This window comes from Cherax quadricarinatus, chromosome 59, assembly GCF_038502225.1.
Source record: "Cherax quadricarinatus isolate ZL_2023a chromosome 59, ASM3850222v1, whole genome shotgun sequence".
NCBI classification, from domain to species: domain Eukaryota; kingdom Metazoa; phylum Arthropoda; class Malacostraca; order Decapoda; family Parastacidae; genus Cherax; species Cherax quadricarinatus.
In genome coordinates this window covers 7,762,011-7,780,676 of record NC_091350.1, presented here as the reverse complement: position 1 = coordinate 7,780,676, position 18,666 = coordinate 7,762,011, and the positions used below count along the sequence as shown (strand labels likewise).

The 18,666-nt window shown below is 39.4% G+C and overlaps 1 protein-coding gene across 2 annotated transcripts in view; it reads right to left on the bottom strand.

Annotated features, from left to right (window-relative positions):
• The window catches only part of LOC128698710 (protogenin), an 865,689-nt gene that overhangs the window by 91,430 nt on the left and 755,593 nt on the right, over positions 1–18,666 (bottom strand). For both annotated transcript variants that reach the window (XM_070097691.1, XM_070097692.1), the window contains one exon: positions 5,953–6,095. In XM_070097691.1, coding sequence (XP_069953792.1) covers positions 5,953–6,095 — 143 coding nt within the window. The remainder of the gene's footprint in view (positions 1–5,952; positions 6,096–18,666) is intronic.

Sequence of the window (18,666 nt, the reverse complement as noted above, 5' to 3'; positions counted from 1 at the left end):
TAATAAAGATACCCAAGAGTTGCACATGTGTCTAATTTATCAATGTGTCGGCTCTGTGAACCATTCATCTACACTCCAGGATGATTTGAATAGATTGATGCAATGGTCGGAGAAGTGGCAGATGCAGTTTAATATAGACAAATGCAAAGTTCTAAATGTTGGACAGGAAAATAACCATGCCACATATAAACTAAATAATGTAGATCTTAATACTACTGATTGCAAAAAGGATTTAGGAGTTCTAGTTAGCAGTAATCTAAAACCAAGACAACAGTGCATTAGTGTTTGCAATAAAGCTAACAGAATCCTTGGTTTCATATCTAGAAGTATAAATAATAGAAGTCCTCAGGTTGTTCTTCAACTCTATACATCCCTGGTTAGGCCTCATTTAGATTATGCTGCACAGTTCTGGTCAGTGTATTACAGAATGGATATAAATGCACTGGAAAACATACAGAGGAGGATGATAAAGTTGATCCCATGTATCAGTAATCTTCCCTATGAGGACAGACTCAGGGCCCTGAATCTGCACTCTCTCTCAAAAGGCGTACAAATAGGGGGATATGATCGAGGTGTATAAATAGAAAACAGGAATAAATAAAGGGGATATAAATAGTGTGCTGAAAATTTCTGGCCAAGACAGGACTCGCAGCAATGGTTTCAAGTTGGAAAAATTCAGATTCGGGAAGGATATAGGAAAGCACTGGTTTGGTAATAGAGTTGTGGATGAGTGGAACAAACTCCCCAGTACAGTTATTGAGGCTAAAACGTTGTGTAGTTTTAAAAATAGGTTAGATAAATACATGAGTGGGTGTGGGTGGGTGTGAGTTGGACCTGACTAGCTTGTGCTACTAGGTCTGATGCCGTGCTCCTTCCTTAAGTGGAAGTGTTCTTATGAGGGCAAATATTCTATTAGTGGGATGGATTTGTGAAGGACCTACCTAGTATAGGCCAACAGGCCTGCTGCAGTGTTCCTCCTTTCTTATGATCTTATGATGCAGATCTACACAATTGACCCTGACATCAATAACATAGATCTGATCTATGTGATGGACAGTGAAAGGATTAAAAGCTAAGAAATTTGTGGTTTCTAGGATGCAATGATATTTAATAACAAGAAATTAGTGATCACTAAGATGTAATGATATTTAAAAACCAAGAAACTGGTGGTTACTAGAATGTAGTGATATTTAAAAACCAAGAAATTGATGGCTGCTAGAATGTAGTGATATTTAAAAACCAAGAAACTAGTGGTTACTAGATTTTTTTTTTTTTAACAAGTCAGCTGCCTCCCACCGAGGCAGGGTGACCCAAAAATGAAAGAAAATCCCCAAAAAGAAAATACTTTCATCATCATTCAACACTTTCACCTCACACATAATCAGTTTTTGCAGAGGTGCTCAGAATACAACAGTTTAGAAGCATATACGTATAAAAATACACAACATATCCCTCCAAACTGCCAATATCCCAAACCCCTCCTTTAAAGTGCAGCCATTGTACTTCCCATCTCCAGGACTCAAGTCCGGTTATATAAAAGTAACCGGTTTCCCTGAATCCCTTACCTAAATATTACCCTGCTCACACTTCAACAGCTCATGTCCCAAATACCATTCGTCTCCATTCACTCCTATCTAACACGCTCACGCACGCTTGCTGGAAGTCCAAGCCCTTCGCCCACAAAATCCCCTTTACCCCCTTCCTCCAACCTTTTCGAGGACGACCCCTACCCCACCTTCCTTTCCCTACAGATTTATACGCTCTCCATGTCATTCTACTTTGATCCATTCTCTCTAAATGACCAAACCACCTCAACAACCCTTCTTCAGCCCTCTGACTAATACTTTTATTAACTCCACACCTTCTCCTAATTTCCGCACTCCGAATTTTCTGCATAATATTCACACCACACATTGCGCTTAGACATCTCCACTGCCTCCAACCGCCTCCTCGCTGCAGAATTTACAACCCAAGCTTCACACCCATATAAGAGTGTTGGTACTACTATACTTTCATACATTCCCTTCTTTGCCTCCACAGATAACATTTTTTGTCTCCACATATACCTCAATGCACCACTCACCTTTTTTCCTTTATCAATTCTATGATTAACCTCACCTTTCATAAATCCATCCACTGACATGTCAACTCCCAAATATCTGAAAACATTCACTTCTTCCAAACTCTTCCTCCCCAATTTGATATCCAATTTTTCTTTATCTAAATCATTTGATACCCTCATCACCTTACTCTTTTCTATGTTCACTTTCAACTTTCTACCTTTACACACACTCCCAAACTTGTCCACTAACCTTCGCAATTTTTCTTTAAAATCTCCCATAAGCACAGTATCATCAGCATAAAGTAACTGTGTCAATTCCTACTTTGTATTTGATTCCCCATAATTTAACCCTTTCAGGGTCCGTCCCGTAGATCTACGGCTTTACGTTCAGGGTCCAAACCGTAGATCTACGCCACGAGCTCAGCTCACTCTGATAAACTGTGATTGGTACATTTGGGCCTAGATATGAGAGAATACATCTATGTGGTATGTGTGCACCACATAAAACAGATCCTGCAGCACACTGTGTATAATGAGAGAAAAAAACTTAAATCATGATTTTTCGATTAAAACAGCAACTTTGCAGTGTTTTTTCGTATGTTTTTTATAGTTGTATTTGCGATTTCTTGGTCTCATTTGATAGAATGGAAGACATATTACAGAAATAGAGATGATTTTGATTGGTTTTAGCATTGGAAATGGCTTGAAACTGAGCTCAAAGTAGCGGAAATGTTAAATTTTTGCCGATATTCAAGAGTAAACAAACGACCTCACACGTCTAATACACATCAGCTGGTGGGTCTAATATACATTCACAAATATGGTGATGATATTTATACAATTATTACAGTATTGCATAACAGTAAATCTTATATTTTTTTGGTGTGAATAAAAATTCATTATGTGAATAAAAAATCAAAATGGAATTTATTTGTAAAGCCTCAAAACATAACTAATGAACAGAGGAAACGTTAGTTTAGTGCCAGGAATGCCTACATTGTTTATTCTGGACCCTATTTTGAAATTGGAATATTTTGAACTTTGTGTTAAATTGGCCAAATTAACAATTTCCGATCACTTTATTTTGTAGTTGAAACAGTTGACTTGGCGATTTCTTGTGCTCAATCGATAGAATAGAAGTAATACTAGTGAAATAGCTAAGAATTTGGTTGATTGGAATAATGTAATTGGCCTAAAATGCGAGTCGAAGTCGGCAAAATCGCCGATTCGTAAATGTCGCTGACACATCAAAATTCGCGAGAGCATAATTTCGTCAATTTTCCACCAAATTTCGTACTTTTTGTTTTATTACCTTCACAAAAAGATTCTCTACGATTTCATAAGAAAAAATAACAAATTTTTTTTTTGAAAATACTTGGACACTGGTGCGTGACTCCAGATTTGGGCCTTGGACCCTGAAAGGGTTAATCTCACCCCTCTCCTGAACACCCTAGCATTTACTTCTTTTACAACCCCATCTATAAACATATTAAACAACCGTGGTGACATTACACATCCCTATCCAAGACCTACTTTTACCGGGAAGTAGTCTCCCTCTCTTCTACACACCCTAACCCGAGCCTCACTATCCTCATAAAAACTCTTTACAGCATTTAGTAACTTACCACCTATTCCATATACTTGCAACATCTGCCACATTGCTCTCCTATCCACTCTATCATATGCCTTTTCTAAATCCATAAATGCAATAAAAACTTCCCTACCTTTATCTAAATACTGTTCACATATATGCTTCAATGTAAACACTTGATCTACACATCCCCTACCCACTCTAAAACCTCCCTGCTCATCCGCAATCCTACATTTTGTCTTATCTCTAATTCTTTCAATAATAACCCTACCATAAACTTTTCCTGGTATACTCAGTAAACTTATTCCTCTATAATTTTTACCATCTCTTTTGTCCCCCTTCCCTTTATATAAAGGGACTATACATGCTCTCTGACAATCCCTAGGTACCTTCCCCTCTTTCATACATTTATTGAACAAAAATACCAACCACTCCAACACTATATATCCCCCCCTGCTTTTAACATTTCTGTCATGATCTCGTCAGTTCCAGCTGCTTTACCCCCTTTCATTCACTAGAATGTAGTGATATTTAAAAACCAAGAAATTGATGGTTGCTTGAATGTAGTGATATTTAAAAAAGAAATTAGTGGGTGCCAGAAGACAGAGATTGATTTAAAGACAGAAATTGGTTATTGTCAATATGTAGATTAATTTAAATCAGATACTGTTGCTGCATTAGTAGATACAATGGAAGACACTATTTTCAAAAAGGAAGCTTATACCAACTTACAGACCTAGTGAACATTAAAGGATTATGAAGCAAGTCATATACACTACACGATATGTCTGGTCTTACCTTCGTAAAAATGATGAGGTAATTATAAATAACAGCAAGAGACCTTAGAAAATTCCAAGATGGGTGCCATGAGAAAGGCTACCCCTTTTAGTGGTAAATTTTCACTTAATGAAAATTCAGTAAGGAAACCAATTTTGTGAGTCACATTCACCACTTTGTCTTCTTAATTAATAAAATCTTAAGAGCTGAAGTTGTAAGATTTATTTTTTAATATATGAAATGAATTGCTCTCCTTGGGGAAGTGGAACAGTGTTCTTCCTCCACAAGCCATATGCATCATAAGAGGCAACTAAAATGCCAGGAGCAAGGGGCTAGTTACCCCTTCTCCTGGGATATGGCTGGCTCGTTGAAAGAAGAATTGAACTGTGTATTTTTTTCAAGTGCCTATCATTTGCTTCAATCGAGTGGTACGTTAATACACCGATGTTAATCTGAAAGCACCACAACTTAAGTCAATTAAAACTTTTAGGAATTGATAATTAACTTGAATAATTTAAATCTGCTTGTGCTAAGACAATAGAGAAGTAGTTTTCCTTTACATAAACTTGATTTACTCTATATGAATGCTTCATTTCATCCCAGCATTGCACTTTTTTTTACCTGAAGCCTACCTAAAGGGAACTTCAGGGGTCAATTCCCCTGTAGCCTGGTCCATGACCAGTCTAAATTTGTTTTAACCCTTAAACGGTCCAAACGTATATATATGTTTTTTCAACATCTAAAAGTACGTAAAAAAATGCAGGTCTTCTTTTTTGTTTTACATTTGAAAACGTGTAAAAAAACTTTTATCTACATTCTTTTTTTTTTTTTGTTATATTTGAAAATATGTAAAAAAAAGTAGATCTACTTTTGGAGCACTATGAATTTGAACGTCGATCTGTTTGGACCGTTTAAGGGTTAAAGAAATTTTACACAATTTCAGTTTCTCTTTATATTCTAAAACTTTCATTTCTTGACATACATTACAAAGAGAAACAGCACATTCACTTACACTCCTGAAGACTGAAACACACACTAGCATGATTCAGTATTGTAGGACACAAAAATCACAAACATTTGAAATACTGTACTCTACATGAAGTCTATGACTAAGCATCCCTCCAAGAAAGGTAAAGTGCTCTTGATCCAAGGAATTAAAGCTACCCACCCTATCTTGGATTAAACCTGATTACCTCCCATGTATATAATAATATGACCACGCATGAAGTTTAAATGAATAAAAATTGACTGGAAAAATCTTCAAAGGAGAAAACTAATGTGTAACACTGAAGGAAAGGATTCAAGGATGGAAGGGGCAAAAGGAGGAATGGATAAAAGGTTCAGAAACAAGAGAAGCAGCAAGATCTGTGATTTTTCTCCTGGACAGTAAACATTACTAAGTGTTAACTACACAAAAAAATCCAGCATTGTTTTGCAAATTTAAAATCTATGAGGAAAATTTAATGAAACTGTGAGGTGTATTTATAACAGTTTTAAATAAAATTCTACAGAAGTCTATTACCTGCACTCAAACATTGTGTTGGCTACACTTTCTGAATGGCTAACTTGGTGGTATTTAACAGTGTAGTAGGCTGGCCCTTCCTGGCCTTCTGCCAACTTCCATGAGAGGTGGATGCTGGTCTGTGACCGAGGGTCAGCTTCCAACTGAAATGAGTAATTTTTAATATAGTTAATTGGAGTGCAAGATCAGCAGTAATTTGCACAAAAAATAAATACGTACATCGAGATAAATCACATAAATTTAGTCATTAGTGTTGTTTCAATGCCTTGGAGCAGGTTAGGTTAGGTAAGGTTTGTCATGAAACAGGACAAGTATTTCCTGATGCAGGTCTTAGTCAGGTGATGACCCACTGTTGGAACTTTTGGTCATCTGACCGAGGCCTTCCACTGCTTACTGGTCCTTAGAGCAAAAATTTTAGTCAGTGAAAGATTTTTTAGTATCTATTATACCATACATGTATTTTTTAATATACAGTACTCTCCCCCTAGGTAGCAGGTTGGTAGTCAGCAACCACCCAGGGAGGTACTACCGTCCTGCCAAGTAAATGTAAAATGAAAACCTGTAATTGTTTTACATGATGGTAGGATTGCTGGTGTCTTTTCTGTCTCATAAACATGCAAGATTTCAGGTACGTCTTGCTACTTCTACTTATGCTTAGATCACACTGCACATGCATGTATGAATATATACACACACACACACACACCCTTCTGGGTTTTCTTGTATTTTCTTACTAGTTCTTATTCTTGTTTATTTCCTCTTATCACCAAGGGGAAGTGAAACAGAATTCTTCCTCTGTAAGCCATGCATGTCATAAGAGGTGGCTAAAATGCTGGGAGCAAGGGGCTAGTAACTTCTTCTCCTGTATACATTACTAAAGTTAAAAAGAGAAACTTTTGTTTTTCTTTTTGGGCCACCCTGCCTCGGTGGGATATGGCCAGTTTGTTGAAAGAAGAAAAGATGTATTTTCCTTTAGAAGGGATATGTAGTACAATATTTTGAATGGCTTTATTCAAAATCATACCCTCAAAACCAACAGAAGTTGACTGCTGGTGCCAGTTGACCATACTGTATCTGAATGGAAAGATAAACACATGACACTTTTCTCTGTATTTATTGTTATCTTGCAAAAAGAAAACCTATTTACACCACAGCTAGTTTTCTACTCAATGTACAGTCTCTCCTCACTTAGAGATGTACTTGTTCACCAACAACTCACACTTACAACAGGCTCTCTGGCCAGTATGCATACTTAAATACAGGTCTCCTTCAACATTCGCAAGGGTTAGGGGATCAAGAGCCTTGCAAATGTTGAAAAATCGTGAATGTTTAGTGCTCCACTATGAAAACATACATGCATTGTATATACATATATACATGTATTGTATATACATACATGCTCCTCCCACTCATATATATGTCCAATTTATTTTTAAAGCTACTCAAGGTCCTATCGAAGCTAAAACCTTGGGTAGTTTCAAATTTAGGTTGGATAAATACATGAGTGAGAGGGGTAGGATTTGAGTGGGACTTACACATGAGTAAATAGAATTCTCAAAGCTTACTGCTTGGGTAGTGTTTATTCTGTTAGTGGGTTGGATTTGTGAAGGACCTGCCTAGTATAGGCCAAGAGGCCTACTACAGTGTTCCTCCTTTCTTAAGTTCTTACGTTGATGAATGCATTCTCCGTGCTACCCGATGAATGTGAGTAGACTACTAGGAACATCATGACTAACAACACCAAGGAAGGTAAAAATATTGTTGTTGGAGATAGCCAAGTTAGGTATATGCATAGGGCATTCTGCTTGAAGGAAAGGAGTAGGAGACAGAGGGTTTCCTTTCCTGGGGCTGGGATGGAGGATATTGTTAGCCGGCTTGACAACATCATGAACGGTAATGGGACCAGTCCTACCATCTGCCTCAGTGCTGGAGACAATGATGTAGGCAAGCGTAGAAGCGAGGATTTAGTTAGAAAGTTCAGGACAGTAATAGACATAATTAGGAAGAAGGGGGGTGCCCTGTTATATGTGGCATTTTGCCAAGAAGGGGTATTGGAAATGAATGGTTGTCCAGAGTAATTGGTATTAATTGTTGGCTGGACAAACACCAAGGATAATGCAGTACCATTCATTGACAACTAGGACCACTTCTATGGCCGAAATGACATGTATGCCAGGGATGGGGTTCACTTACCCAGGGCAGGTGTGGGTTTTCTTGCTAGCTCAGTTGAGGGGATTGTTAGGACTTTAAACTAGGATTAGTTAGAGGTAAGGGTTTAGAAATGAAAAATAATGAGTATGGACATATTGACTTAGGCTTTGATAATATGAATCTTAATACTAAAAGTCATGGAGTAACGCTAGGTAATGATAATTTCAGAAATTGTGTAAAAGCGAAGGTGAATAGGAAAAATGTGCAGAAGAAAAAACATATGATGGTATTTTATGCTAACAGTCGAAGTGCAAGAAATAAGATTAATGAACTACATTTGGTAGCATGTGCTGGGAACTTTGATACCACTGCATTAACTGAAACGTGGTATGATTTAAGGAGTCGGGATATGATTGTTGAGTGTAATATTCGAGGGTTTAAGTTGTTCCATGTGGACAGATGTAATGGGAAGGGGGGAGGAGTTGCATTATATGTTCGAGAAAATATTAACTGTTGCATAATAACAGGTATAAAAATAGATGAAATAGTAACAGAATCTATTTGGGTAGAGTTTGTAGAAGGTCAAGAAAAGCTAATTCTAGGTGTAATATACCGACCTCCAGGCTTGAATCACGACAGAGGGAGACTTCTGTGGGACGAAATTGTTAGAGCATCCAGACACAATAACGTAGTGATAGTAGGGGATTTTAACTTCAAATTGACTGGATTTCTCTGACCAGTAATCTGGAGTCCAGTGACTTTATGGAAGTGGTTCAGGACTATTTTCTAAAGCAGTGTGTAACAGAGCCCACCAGGGGTAATAATTTGCTCAACCTATTCTTGTCAAATAAGGAAACACTCATAAATAATCTAGAGATCACTGAAGAGCTTGACACAAGTGATCACAAATCCAACACTTTCAGCATTAACTGGGAATACAAGAATAATGAAAATATGGTAAAAATCCCTGAATTTCGTTCTGCCAATTCTAGTGGACTTAAGGAACACCTGTCTAATGTCGATTGGGGTATTCTAGCTAATGATTTTATTGACTATGATCATACTTATGATTACGTTCATGATTTTTTCTTAATAATGTACACCATGCTCAGAGTATATACATTCCCCAGAGAGAAATTAGGTCTAATAATAAGGCTCCCAAATGGGTTAACAGGAGGCTAAAGCATCTATTAGGGGAGAAAAGGGGAACTTAGAGGTGCATCAGAAGAGGAGAAGTTAACCTTACTGACCAATATGTACAGCTTAAAAGAGAAGTAAAAAAGGGGATTAGACTATGAAATTAGAGTTGCTAATGAATCAAAGACCAATCCAAAAGAGTTCTTTCAAGTGTATAGGATGAAGGTGAAGGAAAAAGTAAGACCTCTCAAAATTGGGAATGGACAGCTGATGGATAACATAAGAACATAAGAAAGGAGGAACACTGCAGCAGGCCTGTTGGCCCATACTAGGCAGGTCCTTCACAGATCCATCCCACTAACAGAATATTTGCCCTCATAAGAACATAAGAAATAAGGAACACTACAACAGACCTACTGGTCTATGCGAGGCAGCTCCAATTCTTCCCACCAATGCTTTGACCTAGAGAGGTCAGACACATCACTTAAGGGAGGAGCACTGCGTCCGATCTAGTAGCTAATCAGGTCCATTTCACACCCACTCATAAGAACACAAGAAAGAAGGAACACCGCAGCAGGCCCACCAACCCATGCAAAGCAGGTCCATGTCCCCCATCCCCCGGATTAGCCCAATGACCCACCTAGTCAGGTCACTTCCACTTAAGGAAGGAGCACGGCATCAGTCCTAGTAGCACAAGCTAGTCAGGTCCAACTCACACCCACCCACACCCACTCATGTATTTATCTAACCTATTTTTAAAACTACACAACATTTTAGCCTCTATAACTGTACTGGGGAGTTTGTTCCACTCATCCACAACTCTATTACCAAACCAGTGCTTTCCTTTATCCTTCTTGAATCTGAATTTTTCCAACTTGAAACCATTGCTGCGAGTCCTGTCTTGGCCGAAAATTTTCAGCACACTATTTACATCCCCTTTATTTATTCCTGTTTTCCATTTATACACCTCGATCATATCCCCTTAATTCTACGCCTTTCGTGAGTGCAGATTCAGGGCCCTCAGTCTATCCTCATAGGGAAGATTTCTGATACATGGGATCAACTTTGTCATCCTCCTCTGTACGTTTTCCAGTGCATTTATATCCATTCCGTAATACGGTGACCAGAACTGTGCAGCATAGTCTAAATGAGGCCTAACCAAGGATATATAGAATTGAAGAACAACCTGAGGACTTCTATTATTTATACTTCTTGATATGAAACCAAGGATTCTGTTAGCTTTATTGCAAACACTAATGCACTGTTGTCTTGGTTTTAGATTACTGCTAACTAGAACTCCTAAATCCTTTTTGCAATCAGTAGTATTAAGATCTACATTATTTAGTTTATATGTGGCATGGTTATTTTCCTGTCCAACATTTAGAACTTTGCATTTGTCTATATTAAACTGCATCTGCCACTTCTCCGACCATTGCATCAGTCTATTCAAATCATCCTGGAGTGCTCTAGTGTCCTCATTAGAATGAATTGGACAGCCTATTTTGGTGTCATCACCAAATTTGCTTATGTCACTATTTATTCCCCCATCTATGTCATTTATGTAAACTGTGAACAACAACGCGCCCAACACTGACCCCTGCAGAACACCGCTTGTGATGTGCCCCCATTCTGATTTCTCCCCATTTACGCAAACTCTCTGCTGCCTATATGTCAGCCATGCCTCTACCCAGGAAAAAATTTCTCCTCCTATTCTATGTGCCTTAAGTTTCCTGAATAGCCTCTGATGTGGAACTCTATCGAAAGCCTTACTGAAGTCCATATACACAATATCATATTCATTACCATGATCTACCTCCTCAAACACCTTAATGAAAAAAGTTAGTAAATTCTTAAGACAGGAACGCCCCTCAGTAAAACAGTGTTGAGATTCATTAATCAATTTATGCCTATCAAGATGGCTACGAATTGCTTCGGCAATTATTGATTCCATAAATTTTTCCACTATGGAGGTAAGGCTTATTGGTCTATAGTTCAAAGCTAAGGACCTGTCACCTGCCTTGTAAATAGGTATAACATTTGCCATTTTCCACTTTCCAGGCACTATGCCAGTTTGTAGTTATATGTTGAAAAGATTTGCCAAAGGTATGCTAAGTTCCTCTTTACATTCCTTTAACACCCTTGCAAACAGTTCATCAGGGCCTGGGGATTTGTTAGGTTTTAATTTCTCAATTTGTCTGAGGACCATGTCACTAGTTACAAACTGGAAATGTGTTCCTTATTTATTGACTATTTTTTGTCAGTTTTTACACAGGAAGACATGAATGAGATTCCAGAAATTAACAATTATTCAGTTCCTGATGAATTCAAATTAACTAATATTACTGTCACGAGGGACATGGTTATCAAACAGATAGACAAACTGAAGCAAAAAAGTCCCCGGGGCCCGACGAGTTGTTTTCCAGGGTACAGTGGACCCTCAACCAATGATGGCATCGTCTAACGTTAAATCCGACTAGCGATACATTTTAATGCAAAAATTTTCCCTCGACTAGCACTAAAAAACTCGACCAACACGATTCGTTCCGTCTGAGACGCGTCCACTTGTGGCCAGCATTTACAAGCCAGCCAGCCACCATGGTCATATCCAAACATACAATCGGAACATTTCATATTATCACAGCGTTTTTAGTGATTGCACCTGCAAAATAGGTCACCATGGGCCCCAAGAAAGCTTCTAGTGCCAACCCTACAGCAAAAAGGGTGAGAATTACTATGGATATGAAGAAAGAGATCACTGCTAAGTATGAAAGTGGAGTGTGTGTCTCCGAGCTGGCCAGGTTGTACACAAAACCCCAATTAACCATCGCTACTATTGTGGCCAAGAAAACGGCAATCAAGGAAGCTGTTCTTGCCAAAGGTGCAACTATGTTTTCGAAACTGAGATCGCAAGTGATAGAAGATGTTGAGAGACTGTTATTGGTGTGGATAAACGAAAAACAGATAGCAGGAGATAACATCTCTCAAGCGATCATACGTGAAAAGGCTAGGAAGTTGCATGAGGATTTAATTAGAAAAATGCCTGCAACTAGTGGTGATGTAAGTGAATTTAAGGCCAGCAAAGGTTGGTTTGAGAGATTTAAGAATCGTAGTGGCATACATAGTGTGATAAGGCATGGTGAGGCTGCCAGTTTGGACCAAAAAGCAGCTGAAAAATATGTGCAGGAATTCAAAGAGTACATAGACAGTGAAGAACTGAAACCTGAACAAGTGTTTAATTGTGACACTGACAATGTCGTGAAACACTTTAGGAATGTCATAAAGGAACGGGAGGTACAGGCCTCTATGGACAGATATGTTGTGTGACAGAGGTCCAGTGACTCTCAAGCTGGTCCTAGTGGCATTAAAAGAAGAAGGGAAGTAACCCTGGAAAAGGACTTGACACCTCAAGTCCTAATGGAAGGGGATTCCCCTTCTAAACACTAACACCATCCACAGTCTCCCCTCCTCCCATCCCATCAATCATCACCAGATCTTCAATAAAGGTAAGTGTCATGTAATTGTACGTGTCTTCTTCAGTTTGTGTGTATTAAAATTAATATTTCATGTGGCAAAATTTTTTTTTTTCAATACTTTTGGGTGTCTTGCACGGATTAATTTGATTTCCATTATTTCTTACGGGGAAAATTTACTTGACTAACGGCAATTTCGATTAACGATGAGCTCTCAGGAACGGATTAATATCTTTGGTCGAGGGTCCACTGTACTTAAGGAATGCAAGATGGAACTTAGTCAGCCATTAACAAGTGTGTTTAATGCGTCCATCCTTACTGGTGTTATGCCAAAGTTGTGGAAGATGGCTAATGTGGTTCCTATATTCAAATCAGGGGATAAGTCCACGCCTTCAAATTACCATCCAATAAGCCTGTCATCTATAGTGGGCAAGTTATTAGAATCAATTATAGGTGACATCAGAAGTCACCTTGAAGAGCATAATTTGATTAATGAATCTCAGCATGGGTTCACGAGAGGTCGTTCTTGCCTGACAAATTTATTGACATTCTTCAATAGAACATCTGAGGTAGGAGACAGTGATAAAGAATATGATATTGTTTATTTGGATTTTAGTAAAGCCTTCGATAGAGTACCTCACAAGAGACTCTTAAGAAAAGTGGCAGCTCATGGTATAGGAGGTAAAGTTCTAGAATGGATAGAGGCATGGCTTACCAATAAAAAGCAGAGAGTTTCCATTAACCCCTCGACTGTCGCAACCCCAAATCCTGAGGTGTCTCCTGGTGTTGCAAAATTTCAAAAAAAAAAAAAAAAAAAAAAAATCTTATGAAATGATAGAGAATCCTTCCCCAATTGTAATGACACCAAAAGAACGAAATTTGATGGAAAAATGACGGAATTACGCTCTCACGAATTTAGCGACCTCGGCGATATTTACGAATCAGCGATTTCGCCCATTTTGAGCCCTATTTTCAGATAATTCCAATGTTCCAGTCGACCAAACTTGTAGCTATTTCTTTAGAACTCCATTTTTTCTATCAACTGAATACAAGAAACTGCCCATTTACCGATTTCAACTACTCAATAACGTGGTCAGAAATTAGCAATTTGGCCAATTTCACGAAAATTAAAAAAATGACAATTTCAAAATAGGGTCCAGAATGAACAATGCAGACATTCCTGGCTCTAAAATAACATTTTCTTTGTTCATCAGTCACATCTCCAGGCCCCTCTGATATTACTCTTGCTTTCTATTTTAAATTTTTATTCAAAAAAAAAAAAATAGAAGATTGACTGTTATGCAGACTACTGCAATACTGTAATAATTGTACAAATAATGTCAACCCATTCATGACTGCATATTAGAATGGCTAGTTGGACATTTATTGGAGAATGACATCATTTGTTTACTTTTGAAAATCGGCAAAAATCAAACATTTCCCCTTCTTTGAGCTCCATTTCAAGGTTCTTTTCATAGTAAAACCAATCAAAATCACCTCTATTTTTATAATGTTTTCCATTCTATCAATTGAGACCAAGAAAATGAGAATACAACCATAAATACTATACGAAAATAGACCACAAAGTTGGTACTTTAATTAAAAAAAATGGTCGGAGTTTTTTTTTTCTCATTATGCACTGCGTGCTGCAGGATTTTTTTTTATATGGTGCACATTGACCACACAGACCCATTCTCTCACATGTGGGCCTACCAGCTTTCTCCTGCTTGATTTGAAGCCGCTAGAATTTATGAGTACAGTGGACCCCTGCCTTATGATATTAATCCATTCCTGAGAGCTCATTGTATGCCGAAATTATCATAAGGCGAATTAATTTTCCCCATAAGATATAATGGAAATCAAATTAATCCGTGCAAGACACCCCAATGAAAAAAAAAAAATTTTACCACATGAAATATTAATTTTAATACACAAACTGAAGAAGACCTGCACAGTTAATACTCTACTAAGAATAGAATACATGACACTTACCTTTATTGAAGATCTGGTGGTGATGGGATGGGAGGAGGGGAGAGTGTGGAAGTTGTTATTGTTTAGAAGGGGAATCCCCTTCCATTAGGACTTTAGGTCATTGTACAGGTTGCCAAAACGGCTTGCAGTAGCTGTGTCAGGGTGATTTTCATCCGTAAAGGTTTGCAGTTCAACCCACTTTGCACACATTTCCTTAATCTCTTTTTTCAAATCCATACTAATTCTTGCCCTTTTTACAACAGGGATGGCACTAGAACCTTTCTTGGGGTCCATGGTGACTTATTTTGCAGTTACAAGCACGAGCTTTTACCATCCTATGGAGAGGGAGCATGGACACGGGGGTCGTCCCACAGTTACTTAAAACAACAGACATAGCCCCACTCCACAAAGGGGGCAGTAAAGCAATAGCAAAGAACTACAGACCGATAGCACTAACATCCCATATCATAAAAATCTTTGAAAGGGTCCTAAGAAGCAAGATCATCACCCATCTAGAAACCCATCATTTACACAACCCAGGGCAACATGGGTTTAGAACAGGTCGCTCCTGTCTGTCTCAACTACTGGATCACTACGACAAGGTCCTAGATGCACTAGAAGACATAAAGAATGCAGATGTAATATATACAGACTTTGCAAAAGCCTTCGACAAATGTGACCATGGCATAATAGCACACAAAATGCGTGCTAAAGGAATAACAGGAAAAGTTGGTCGATGGATCTATAATTTCCTCACTAACAGAACACAGAGAGTAGTAGTCAACAGAGTAAAGTCCGAGGCAGCTACAGTGAAAAGCTCTGTTCCACAAGGCACAGTACTCGCTCCCATCTTGTTCCTCATCCTCATATCTGACATAGACAAGGATGTCAGCCACAGCACTGTGTCTTCCTTTGCAGATGACACCCAAATCTGCATGACAGTGTCTTCCATTGCAGACACTGCAAGGCTCCAGGCGGACATCGACCAAATCTTTCAGTGGGCTGCAGAAAACAATATGAAGTTCAACAATGAGAAATTTCAATTACTCAGATATGATAAACATGAGGAAATTAAATCTTCATCAGAGTACAAAACAAATTCTGGCCACAAAATAGAGCGAAACACCAACGTCAAAGACCTGGGAGTGATCATGTCGGAGGATCTCACCTTCAAGGACCATAACATTGTATCAATCGCATCTGCTAGAAAAATGACAGGATGGATAATGAGAACCTTCAAAACTAGGGATGCCAAGCCCATGATGACACTCTTCAGGTCACTTGTTCTATCTAGGCTGGAATATTGCTGCACACTAACAGCACCTTTCAAGGCAGGTGAAATTGCTGACCTAGAAAATGTACAGAGAACCTTCACGGCGCGCATAACAGAGATAAAACACCTCAATTACTGGGAGCGCTTGAGGTTCCTGAACCTGTATTCCCTGGAACGCAGGCGGGAGAGATACATGATTATATACACCTAGAAAATCCTAGAGGGACTAGTACCGAACTTGCACATGAAAATCACTCACTACGAAAGCCAAAGACTTGGCAGACGATGCAACATCCCCCCAATGAAAAGCAGGGGTGTCACTAGCACGTTAAGAGACCATACAATAAGTGTCAGGGGCCCGAGACTGTTCAACTGCCTCCCGGCATACATAAGGGGGATTACCAACAGACCCCTGGCAGTCTTCAAGCTGGCACTGGACAAGCACCTAAAGTCTGTACTTGACCAGCCGGGCTGTGGCTCGTACGTTGGTTTGTGTGCAGCCAGCAGTAACAGCCTGGTTGATCAGGCTCTGATCTACCAGGCGGCCTGGTCACAGACCGGGCCGCGGGGGGCATTGACCCCCAGAACTCTCTCCAGGTAAACTCCAGGTAAACTAAAAACAATGGGATAATGTGAAATGTACCGAATGTATGCGTAGATGCGACCACACTAGCTGGCTTGTAAACACTGGCGCTGAGGCCACAAGTGGGATGTGTCCTGGATGAATCGCGTGAGGCGAGGCAAAATTTTTGCGTTCAAATGTATCATAAGATAAGATAAGATAAGATTTCGTTCGGATTTTTAACCCCGGAGGGTTAGCCACCCAGGATAACCCAAGAAAGTCAGTGCGTCATCGAGGACTGTCTAACTTATTTCCATTGGGGTCCTTAATCTTGTCCCCCAGGATGCAACCCACACCAGTCGACTAACACCCAGGTACCTATTTGCTGCTAGGTGAACAGGACAACAGGTGTAAGGAAACGTGTCGAAATGTTTCCACCCGCCGGGAATCGAACCCGGGCCCTCTGTGTGTGAAGCGGGAGCTTTAGCCACCAGGCCACCGGGCCACCTGGCGGATTTAACGTAACGCGATACCATCGTAAGGTGGGGGTCCACTGTACATATACGTCAAAAACGGTGGCTCGTAAGACGTATATATACAGTGGTCCCTCGCTCTTCGTAGTTCTCGGCAATCGTAAATTTCGCCAATCGTAGGGGTATTTTCGTATAAACATGGACTCGCTTTTCATAGGTTGACTCGCAAATAGTAGTTCGTCCGGGACGCGTACGCACGGTGTGAGCCGAGGAGGCCTCCCTACCCAGCCAGTCTGGCATTGTTTACCAGTGAGTGAAGGTCCCCTCAAGTGCTCCTACGAAATATTTCATAATATTCCACTCATTTTAGTGCTTGCAAGTACTAAATAAGCTACCATGGCTCCAAAGAAAGCTCCTAGTGCCAAGCCTGTGGTAAAGAAGGTGAGAAATATGTACAGTGACAAAGTCTTGGGCCATTTTAGGGAAGTGTTAAAGAGATGCCAGAAACAGAGCTCTCTCCACAGTTACTTTGTGAGATAGGACTAGAGTGACTCTCAAGGTGGTCCTAGTGGCATTAAGAAACAGAGAAGAGAAGCAACCCCAGAGAAGCAATTGGCACCTGAGGTGTTGCTGGAAGGGGATTCCCCTTCCAAACTGTAAACAATCCAATCTCTCTCCTCCTCCAGTCTCCCATACACTAAGAAGAATCTCCAATAAAGGTAAGTGTTATGCTGTTAATGTTTCATTCATCGTTTCCCATTGTATTGTTTATGTACTACATGTATATTTCATGTAAAAAATTTTTTTGTTTTAATACTTCTGGGTGTCAGGAACGGATTAATTGTATTTACATTATTTCTTATGGGGAAAATTGATTCGCAAATCGTAAATTTCGTTTATAATAGCTCCTCCAGGAACGGATTAATTACGAAAAACGAGGGACCACTGTATGACCAAAACAGTCAAAGGGTTAATGGGGTCAAATCTGAATGGGGAGTAGTCACTAGTACCATTCCACAAGGATCAGTTTTAGGCCCTCTCTTGTTCATAATTTACATTAATTACCTTGATGAAGGGATTACGAGTGACATGAGCAAATTTGCTGATGATACAAAGATAGGCCGTATGATTCATTCTGAGGAGGACAGCAATGAACTCCAGGATCTTGGTACAAAGACTTTTTCAATGCCTGTCCAACCTTTGGATGAAGACCTACTTACACTAGTGGAAGGTCCCACTGTGATCCCGCCTCCTCCTGCTTCGACTCACCTAACTGCAGTATATAAGCCACCTCTCTGGCCCTATGCTGTACTTCCTACAAGAGTGATGGACTGAACACATCGATTCTAGGCTGAGAGACTGATTACCTCAAACTCCTCCACTCCTTACCCATTTCTACTTTGTATTGGACTGATGAAGCCACTGTGTGGCAAAACATTTCTTCAATAAAGATTCCCATAAGTTGCATAAGTGTCTCAATTATTCCACCTGACCCAGCATTCTCAACCTGACTTCATTCTATAAATACTCACATACCTTCCACTCAAGTAGATCTGTCTGTGACTTGTGTGGGTGAAACATTGCCAATAAAGGATCACATTATACTGCATATGTGTTTATATTTCCATTGTGTCAGTATTTTATACCATTTATTTCCAAGATGAAGAATGAGGGGAG